Source organism: Tinamus guttatus, unplaced genomic scaffold (genome assembly GCF_059628265.1).
Source record: "Tinamus guttatus ecotype Peru unplaced genomic scaffold, ASM5962826v1 Tinamus_guttatus_pri_ptg000198l, whole genome shotgun sequence".
In the NCBI taxonomy this organism is placed as follows: Eukaryota; Metazoa; Chordata; class Aves; order Tinamiformes; family Tinamidae; genus Tinamus; species Tinamus guttatus.
Window position 1 is genome coordinate 218,247 of NW_028288732.1, and position 9,706 is coordinate 227,952.

Here is a 9,706-nt window from a genome sequence, read left to right on the forward strand (position 1 = left end):
AGGGAGCAGCGCTCGCCCCGGGGCTCGCACTCCGGCACCCGGGCGGGAGCCGCCCGCAGCCGCAGCAGTGCGGCCCTGCACCGGTACCTCGGCACCCGCACAGGCGGTGACACCGGCGCACACACAGACAGGCGCACACCCAGCGCCTGCGCTACACCAACGCACAGGCGGATGCACATACACACACAGGCCCGTGCCAATACACCCTGACACACAGTCGCACACACTCTGCACACCCCCACCGCCAGCCCTGGGCAATGTGTACCCTCCTGTCGCGCTCAGCTGCCCTTGCATGCGCACAGCTACTCGCACAGCCTCAAACACCAGCACAGTCAGCAACACGCCAAGAGGGTCCCGCTGCACCGAGGCACGCTGCTGCTGGACAGCACCCACTTGGTGCGGGTAGTGGGATGCTGAGGGTGTCAAGGTACAGGGACCTTGTGGCTACACCGTGGCTTCAGCCAGTCCTTCCAGAAGACCTGCAGTAGGAGCAGCTCCTGGTGACGCAGAGCACATGCTGGCACTGCCCTTGGCACGGTGTTGTGCATGTACCGTGTGGCTTCCTGCTGCTTGCCTGCTTGCAGGTGTCACACGTGCACACATGCACACACATTGCTCAGGTCTGTGGTGCCCAGCACATGTTGCAGTAGCAATGGTTCAACACTGGCATGAATGACTGGCACCCCGACAGCTCCCCCTGTGCCCCATGGAGTGGGGGAGTCACCATGGAACCAGCTGTGCCCCTGGTGCAGATTGTCAGTCTGCTCTGCAGGGCTGGGGGCCAGACTCAAGGGGCAGGTGTGGGTATGCGTCAGCTCTGCATGTAGGTGCACAGTAACCCACCTGGCCCTGGCTTGGTCACCCCCTGCATTGGGGTGAGCCCCACGGGTGCTCCCGCTGCCCAGGGCTGGTGGTGCAGGATGAGGCAGCATCACCTGCCTGAACTGGGGGCCTGCTGCCCCGGGACACCAGGCATGTGCAGGGCTACAGGCACAGCGGTGTGCGCGGACACAAGCGCACGCGTGTCTGTGGTGTGTTGGGTCCAGCGCTTGTCCTGGGGGATGTGTCCACGCTTACGCTGCGGTGCCCTGGCAGCCCTGGGCACATGAGGGTGGGCAAGGGACATCGCTGCCAGCTACGGCCCTGCCCAGGGACCGGCACCCCTGGGTCCCCCGGCTCCAAGGTGCCAGCCCTCCCGTATCCCCACGATGCCACTGCCGGCTCTGGGCTGCCAGGGCTGCTGTGTCCACTGACCCCGCACCCCTCCAAGAGTGCCACCGCTCCCGGAGGTGCCAGCACTCGCAGGTCCCCCGGCCTTGTCCCCGCCCGGGGGTGCCACCCTGCCAGGGCTCGGCATGGCGAGCTCCGCCGCTCCGGGGTCCCCTGTGCCCGGGGTGCCAGCGCAGCCGCCCCGCAGCCGCTGCCCGGTGCCCGGTGCCCGCGGGGCCGCCCGGTTGCGCCACGTGGGGGCCGCCCCGCCCCCAGCCCCGCCCCCCGCCTCGTGGCCCCGCCCCCCGCCTCGTGGCCCCGCCCCCCGGGCGCGCGGCGCTGCCGTCACGGAGGCCGCGCAGGCGCAGAGCGCGGCCGGAGCGGCCATGGACGCGGGCGGCGGCGGCGGGCAGAGCCGCGTGCAGGGCGGCCCCGGCTCGGGCGGCGACGAGAAGCCCGCGCCGCCCTGGGGCCGGGACCGCCGCGACGGCCCCGCGGCGCCCGAGAAGGAGCAGGAGCTGGTGAGCGCCACCCTTCCCCCCTTCCCGCCCCGTTCCCGGCGCGGAGCTGAGTCACGGCCGGGCCCGGCGCCGCCGCCCCCGCCCGCCGCGGTCCTACGTCACTGCCACGGGCGTGACGTCAGCGCAGCGGCGGGACCCCCCTCCGGCGGGCGGCCGTGACGTGCCGTGGTGCGGGGGCGCTCCGCGCGGGGGGCGCATGACGTCAGCAGGGTAGGGACGTCCTTTCGGGAGGGGGGCGTGACGTCATGGGGTGCCCGGGTGATGACGCTGAGGGGTCCCTGCGTGACGCGGGTGCTGCTGGGGGCTCATGGGGTGTGACGTCACCGGGGACAGGCCATACTGCCAGTTGGGGAGCTGTGATGTCATCAGAGGGTGCATGTGACAGCGAGTGCTGAGGGGCTCCCCTGGAGGGGGAACCCCAGGTGTGACATCAGCGGTGGGTGACGTAACGAGGGTGTGCGGGTGACATCGGGATCCCTGCCGGCAGCAACGGGACCTGTGCTGTGTCACCTCTCCTCCCCCAAGGGACGCCAGCGACCCCTCCCGGGTGGGAGACACAGCCATGGGGACACCCAAACCCAAACTTGGGAAGCGCGGGGGTTTCCTAGGGATGAGCTGCCGCCCTGGGGAGCGCTCCGGAGCGGGGGTGTCCATGCGGGGCAGCCCTAACTCTGCCTTCTCCTGTGTCCCGGTGCAGTCCGAGGAAGACAAGCAGCTGCAGGATGAGCTGGAGATGCTGGTGGAGCGCTTGGGGGTAGGTTCACGCAACCCAGCCATGGCCCAGAGCTGTGGGAAGGCAGTTTCCTTCCCCAGTGCGTGCCTCGGCTCTTCCAGAGCATGGGAATGTGCCTGGTGGCACTGCTGCAGCCTGGCTGCCTTGGTGGGGGGCCAGCTGCATGGCTGTGGGGCAGGAGGGCCCTTCGTTTGGGTCTGGATGCAGCTTTTGGGGAGGGCGACCCAGGAACCCACCTGACAGGCAATCTTCCTCTGCAGGAGAAGGATACGTCCCTCTATCGCCCTGCCCTGGAAGAGCTGCGGAGGCAAATCCGTTCTTCCACGACCTCCATGACCTCTGTTCCCAAACCCCTCAAATTCCTGCGGCCGCATTACGGCAAGCTGAAGGAGATCTATGAAAACATGGCTCCCGGAGAGAACAAGGTAAATGCAGGACAGCACAGGGGCAGGTGACCGCAGAGCCGTGCCAGGCTGCCAGGGGTAACGTCACCCTTTCTAACTTGCCAGGGCCGTGCCTGCTCCCTCCGTGACTACTTGTGGGTGCAGGGAGGGCCCTCCTGGCTGGCGCGGGCTGCCCCTTGCCCGGGCTGTGTGTGAACATGCGCTGCTCTCCCCGCAGCGCTTCGCAGCAGACATCATCTCCGTTCTGGCCATGACCATGAGCGGGGAGCGCGAGTGTCTGAAGTACCGGCTGCTGGGCTCCCAGGAGGAGCTGGCGTCCTGGGGACACGAATATGTCAGGTGAGGCTGGCTGAGAGCAGGGCTTGGGAGGGATGGGTGTTTGGGGTGCTCCTCCATCCTGGTCCCTTCTCGGAGGTGTCCGAGGGCATTGGTTCAGATGTCCCTGTCACGTCTGTATGAGTGTTTCCTCACCCTCTGCCAGCTGCAGATATCTTGCTGCCAAAGAGAACTGAGATGTCTGGCCTCTGCAATCTCTGCTGTTAACTCTCTGGCTCCCCTGGGTTTACTACAAGCTCTCACAGGAGAGCAGGACTGCTTATGTCCCCCACAAACAACACACAGGTCCAGCTATCTGGCAGCAGCTGCTCTGTGTGCTTGGGGCTGGACGAAGCTGTTGACATCCCTCTGTCCCTGCAGGCACCTGGCAGGAGAGGTGGCCAAGGAGTGGCAGGAAATCGATGAAGCTGACAAGACCCAGAGGGAAACATTGCTTACCCTGGTCAAGGAGATTGTCCCCTACAACATGGCTCATAATGCGGAGCACGAGGCCTGTGACCTGCTCATGGAGATTGAGCAGATGGACATGCTGGAGAAGTACATCGACGACAATGCCTACTCCAAAGTGTGCCTCTACCTGACGAGGTGAGGGGCTGGCAGGCCTGTGCGTTGTCCTTGGCAGGCCGGGCTGGCCCTGCCTCACCGTTTCATGCATTTGCTCACTCTTATGTTCATCTCCTCCTCAAAGCTGTGTAAGCTACGTCCCAGAGCCGGAGAACTCGGCTCTGCTGCGCTGTGCCCTGGGCATCTTCCGCAAGTTTAACCGTTACCCTGAAGCCCTGCGCCTGGCCCTGATACTCAACGATGTGGAGCTCGTGGAGGACATCTTCACTTCCTGCAAAGATGTGTGGGTGGAAACTCACTGCCCTGTGCACAGGGCCTTCACAGAGGTCATCCGAGTCTAACTTGAGATCCTTCCCTGTCTGTAGTGTCTGAGACACAAATTCATCCCACTTGTATTAGGAGCACAGTCACCCTATGCTCCCTACATAGCACAGTGGAGACAGAAAAGTAGATTTAGACCTCAATAAATAAAAGCAGTTGATGATGGCAAAGGCCCTGTCTCTGTCCAGGGCCCCCCTGTCCAGCCAGATGAGATCCTGTCACCACGAGAAGTGTCTGGGGGCTTGGGCAGAGATTCTTACCCCTACAGTTGAGAGGGGCAGGAAAATGGGCTGGTTCTTGTGTGTTTGAATGGCAGAGCAGGTTGATGCCTGTCTGTGCTGATTTTTTAGCATGCCTCTGTCCTGGGACTGGCTCAGGTCTGGGCACTTGTAAAACTTTTCCCTCTTTCCAGAGTTGTCCAGAAGCAGATGGCTTTTATGCTGGGCCGCCACGGGGTCTTCCTGGAGCTGAATGAGGATGTGGAAGAGTATGAGGACCTGACTGAGATCATGTCCAATGTTCAACTCAACAGCAACTTCCTGGCTTTGGCCAGAGAGGTGAGTAACCTGTCTGGGAAAAAAGTCCATGAGCTGTCCTGGACTATGGCCTTGCCTGGCCCTGTGCCTGCAGAATTGCTGGAAAAGGGATACTTCATCCCCAGCTTGGCTAGGTGCTGTGTGGAGAAGAGGGTGCTCTTGTGGGGCAGTGCTATGTGGTGCATCTGTGAGGAGGTAACTCTCTTCTCCCCTTGTCTCTGCAGCTGGACATCATGGAGCCCAAAGTGCCAGATGATATTTACAAAACCCACCTGGAAAATAACCGTAAGGGCTTGTGTCGTGGCCTCTGTTGTCCCTGACCGCGGGGAGTTCCTGGGGTTCGGAGGTGTCTCCTGGCATTGCAGGGAGCCTCTGTAACTGGGGCGGGCAGACAGCTTTCCTCCTGTCTGTGGACTGCCCACCTGGAGTATCCTCAGCTGCATACGGTGGATTTGGGCTCCTCCTTGCTGCTGGTAGCAGACAGACCCTTGTGCTTCCCAAGCCATGGGGCAGTTGTATGGTGGAGGGCTGGGCTGCAGGCCGGGCTGTTTTTCTGCCTGGCTCACTCTGACATCGTTCCCCAGGGTTTGGAGGCAGCGGTTCCCAAGTGGACTCGGCGCGGATGAATCTGGCCTCCTCCTTTGTAAACGGCTTTGTGAATGCTGCCTTTGGCCAGGACAAGCTGCTGACAGACGATGGCAATAAATGGTTATACAAGAACAAGGACCACGGTGAGGGAGTCGTCGGGGCAGGGGTTGGAGGTGCCCCTGGGTTTTCCTGCTACTCTGTCCTCTTCAGCCCTGCTGAGAGTGGGGCCTGCTGGGCACAGCTGTGGCATCTCTGTGTCCCTGGGCACCACCTTCCCTCGGCAGGGCACGTCGATACGGGGGCTGACGTGGGCTCTCTTCCCCTGGCACTGCAGGAATGCTGAGTGCTGCTGCCTCTCTGGGCACTATCCTGCTGTGGGACGTGGATGGGGGGCTCACGCAGATCGACAAGTACCTGTATTCCTCAGAGGATTACATCAAGGTCAGTGGCACCCATCCCAGCCTAGGCTGTGCCCAGGGCTCCTGCTCGTATCCCACCTGCTGCTGGCCAGATGTGAGGTTGTCTTGGGGGAACATCTGACCTCATCCTGGTCTGCTGTACGGCTTGGCCCCAGCCGGGAAGAGGGGCTTGGAGACCGCATGTCCCACATGTTTGTGAAGTTCTCAGCAAGGCTGGTGGCTCTTGGGGACTCTGTGACGGCATCCCCTTGTTGCAGAGCTACCAGCTTTGGTCTAATGAGCTGGATTGAGGGTCCCGTTGCTATTTTGGACTTGCAAGTGAATGATGCTAGCTTGTCTGTTCTGGGGAATAGGTATAAATTATGGAGTGACATTAGTTGTAGAAAGATATATGTGTTGATAGTTGGTGTGTGACAGTGCTTCTGCTTTGTAGTCGGGAGCCCTTCTGGCTTGTGGCATCGTCAACTCAGGTGTGAGGAACGAGTGCGACCCTGCCCTGGCCCTCCTGTCAGACTACGTCCTCCACAACAGCAACACTATGAGGATTGGAGCCATTTTTGGGTAAGAGCTTGGCCCCAGCCTCTGCTGACTGCCCAGGGCAGCACAGCGTCCTCCTAACGCTCCTCTGGCTCTGCAGGCTGGGACTAGCCTACGCGGGCTCCAACCGTGAGGACGTCCTGACTTTGCTGCTACCTGTGATGGGAGACTCCAAGTCCAGTATGGAGGTAAGGAGTGAAGAGGGACTGGAGTGTGGACCCTGTTTGGTCCCAGGCAACTCCTGATGGTCTGTCCTGCTGTCAGTTTGGCCTCTGGGTGCTGGAAGATTACCACCCTGTTTTTTCCTCCCTTGAGCTGCTCGCAGATTGGGGCTGGTGCTGATGCAGGAGAGTGGGAAATGATCAGCCTCCCATTATCCCAAATTTCTGCACAAAGCAGGGCCTGGGCACTTTGTCCTCTTGAACTGTGTGGGCCTGCGCGTGGAGCTGTGCTCCAGCTCACACTGAGCTGGCCTGCAACGTTTTCCTTCCCTACTTTACCAGGTGGCTGGTGTGACTGCCCTGGCCTGTGGGATGATATCTGTGGGTTCCTGCAATGGTGATGTCACCTCAACCATCCTCCAGACCATCATGGAGAAATCAGAAGCAGAGCTGAAGGATACGTATGCTCGGTGGTTGCCCCTTGGCCTGGGTCTGAACCACTTGGGTAAGGCTGGGCAGTGCCAGTGGCTTTGTGGCACTGGGGACTTGCAGGTGGCGACTGGGAGTGAGAGCATCCTTGGTCACTTGTGTTCTGACCACGACATCTTCCTATCTTGGCAGGGAAGGGAGAGGCAATTGAGGCCATCTTGGCAGCGCTGGAGGTGGTGTCAGAGCCATTCCGCAGCTTTGCCAACACGCTGGTGGATATCTGTGCCTATGCAGGTGAGTTGGGCTGGCTGAGGTTGCAGGGGAAGGCAGGAACAGGTCCTGGGTCCTCCCTCTGCTGATCCTGCTCAATTGCTCTCCTTCCAGGCTCAGGGAATGTCCTGAAGGTGCAGCAGCTCTTGCACATCTGCAGTGAGCACTTTGACTCTAAGGAGAAAGAGGAGGATAAGGATAAGAAGGACAAGAAAGAGAAAGAGAAGAAGGAAAGCTCAGCTGACATGGGAGCCCACCAGGTGGGGAAACCTAGGCTGGGAGCCCTGTCCCTAGGGGCAGTTGCTGACTTTAGGGGGTTGTTCGCCAGCCTCCTGTGAGATTGAGGCTGCAGGAAAACAGCCCCTAGTAGCATCTCCTACTTTCTCTACCCCAAATCAGTAGGTTTTGGGTGGGCACAAGGACTGTAAGGACCTGATTTGAGTGCTCTCTCTCTGCTCTTGGCTCAGTGTCTGTGTCCCTTGCAGGGTGTAGCAGTGCTGGGGATCGCACTCATTGCCATGGGTGAGGAGATTGGTGCAGAGATGGCCCTGCGTACGTTCGGCCACCTGGTAAGTGATGCTGAGGAGACAGCACAGAGCAGGGAAGGGGCTTGGGGAGGGACAGACAAGGTCTCTTCATCTATGTCCACCTCTGTGGACCTTGCTGCCCTCAGTAAGGCAGGCTATGGGCACCCCAAATAGGTGCCCTGCCCCTGCCTGGGGTCTAACACCCTCCTCCCTGTGCAGCTGCGGTACGGGGAGCCGACCCTGCGCCGAGCTGTGCCTCTGGCCCTGGCGCTCATCTCCGTCTCCAACCCCCGGCTCAACATCCTCGACACCCTCAGCAAGTTCTCCCACGACGCTGACCCCGAGGTCTCCTACAACTCCATCTTTGCCATGGGCATGGTGGGCAGTGGTAAGTCTGGGAGGGGGTCTGCATGCGGCTGCCGCTCGGGATGTCTGTGCACTCACCTCCTGTGGCCCTTGTCCTGGGGTATCAGCACGGCTGGGGACACTGCCCCGGGCACTTCACTGATCAGAGTGGTGGACACGGCCTTGGGGGTGAGGGGAACTGCACTCCCTGGAAGCTGCATATTTGCCCGTTCCAGGGTTTGTGGCTGGTTGCCCTGCACCCTCATGAGGGAAAGTGGAAAACTGGGGCTGTGTTGGTAGTGTACCCTCATCTCTGCCTCCACCTTCTCTTCCCCAGGTACCAACAACGCCCGGCTGGCAGCGATGCTGCGACAGCTGGCCCAGTACCATGCCAAAGACCCCAACAACCTCTTCATGGTGCGGCTGGCCCAGGTGACAATCCTGCACTCGCTGCTCATGGAGGGAAAGGGGAGGATGGGGTGCCCGTCCTGGGTGTGTGGGGGGAGCGCTGGCTCTGTGCTCTCGGCCCCTTCTTGGGTAGGTCTGAGAGGTGCCCGGTTCCCTAGTTCTCATGTGCTGTTTCTGCCTCCATAGGGCCTGACCCACCTGGGTAAGGGGACTCTTACCCTGTGCCCCTACCACAGTGATCGCCAGCTCATGAGCCAGGTGGCTGTGGCCGGGCTGCTCACTGTCCTTGTGTCCTTCCTGGACGTGCGCAACAGTGAGTAGTGTGGGGACATCCCCTCCCTGCCACCCCTCTGCCCTCCCCTGTGGGGCCCTGATCTGCGCTGACCGAAGACCCTTGTGTCTCCCTTCCAGTTATCCTGGGCAAGTCCCACTACGTTCTCTACGGGCTCGTTGCTGCCATGCAGCCCCGCATGCTGGTCACCTTTGACGAGGAGCTGCGACCGCTCCCCGTATCGGTGCGGGTAGGACAGGTAAGGGGGCAACCGGGGGCGAGGACAGGGTGCGTGGGGTCCCTGTGGGGTCGTGGCCTTCATCTCCCTCCTCTCTTGCAGGCTGTGGATGTGGTGGGCCAGGCAGGAAAGCCAAAAACCATTACTGGCTTCCAGACTCACACAACGCCAGTGCTGCTGGCCCATGGCGAGCGGGCAGAGCTGGCCACGGAGGAGCATGTGCCCGTGACCCCCATCCTGGAGGGTTTCGTCATCCTACGCAAGAACCCCAACTACGATGTTTGAGGCAGCGGGGCCAGGGAAAGGGGTGGGGGACAGGACTTATAGGGCAAGTTTCAGGGGGTGGGAAGGGTGGAAGGTGGTTTGTTTGTTTGTTTTTGTTACTGAGCGGTGAGAAAATAAATTCTCCGAAGACTCTGGTGCTGTCCTGGCACTCTGGGCGCTCCTCCCCTGGGCCAGGTAGCGCGAGCTGCCCTGGGACCGTCTCTATTAACCCTGGAGCCCTGAGCTGAGGGGTTGCCCAGAGGTGCCAAGGGCGGCCCAGGCGCCCGCGGGCTCCTCCTCGCGCCCCTTTCCTTTCTCCGTGCCCGGTGCAGGGCCGTGTCCCCGCAGTGCCCTGCGTGCAGGGTGTGCCCGCCTGGCGCCCACGCTGCCCTTGTGCAACTTCCTGCCCTCCGCGGCGCCGCCTCCCTGCCCCGCGCTGCCCCGGGTGCCCGGTGTGGCCCGGCATGAGCCCGGCCTTTCACCAAGGGGAGACTCTGCTGACTAAGAGGGAGCTTGGCTACTCTCTGGTGCCTGAGCTCCAGGAGGGCCAGTCCTCGGGAGCCGTAGGGGGCTGGGAGCAGAGTTCAAATCAGTCTTGGAGCAAGCTGAAGGAAGGGGGTAAGGA

The 9,706-nt window shown here is 61.5% G+C and overlaps 1 protein-coding gene across 1 annotated transcript; it reads left to right on the forward strand.

Moving 5' to 3' along the window:
- Positions 1 to 1,593: 1,593 nt before the first annotated feature.
- Positions 1,594 to 9,234, forward strand: PSMD2 (proteasome 26S subunit ubiquitin receptor, non-ATPase 2). Its single transcript, XM_088523846.1, has 21 exons — positions 1,594 to 1,730; positions 2,428 to 2,484; positions 2,724 to 2,888; positions 3,085 to 3,206; positions 3,564 to 3,788; positions 3,892 to 4,050; positions 4,501 to 4,645; positions 4,849 to 4,909; positions 5,209 to 5,355; positions 5,547 to 5,653; positions 6,065 to 6,192; positions 6,269 to 6,356; positions 6,672 to 6,834; positions 6,951 to 7,052; positions 7,143 to 7,288; positions 7,514 to 7,597; positions 7,775 to 7,943; positions 8,238 to 8,332; positions 8,495 to 8,621; positions 8,720 to 8,838; positions 8,920 to 9,234. The coding sequence occupies exons 1-21, from the start codon at positions 1,596 to 1,598 to the stop codon at positions 9,100 to 9,102; spliced, it is 2,727 nt and encodes a 908-aa protein (XP_088379972.1). The 5' UTR covers positions 1,594 to 1,595; the 3' UTR covers positions 9,103 to 9,234.
- Positions 9,235 to 9,706: the final 472 nt, after the last annotated feature.

Excerpts from the sequence above, each read along its gene's own strand:
- PSMD2 (XM_088523846.1), top strand. The coding sequence starts at position 1,596 with ATGGACGCGGGCGGCGGCGGCGGGCAGAGCCGCGTGCAGGGCGGCCCC. Across the intron at positions 3,207-3,563 it reads TGGGGACACGAATATGTCAG|GCACCTGGCAGGAGAGGTGG; the intron begins GTGAGGCTGGCT and ends CTGTCCCTGCAG. Across the intron at positions 4,051-4,500 it reads TTCACTTCCTGCAAAGATGT|AGTTGTCCAGAAGCAGATGG; the intron begins GTGGGTGGAAAC and ends CCCTCTTTCCAG.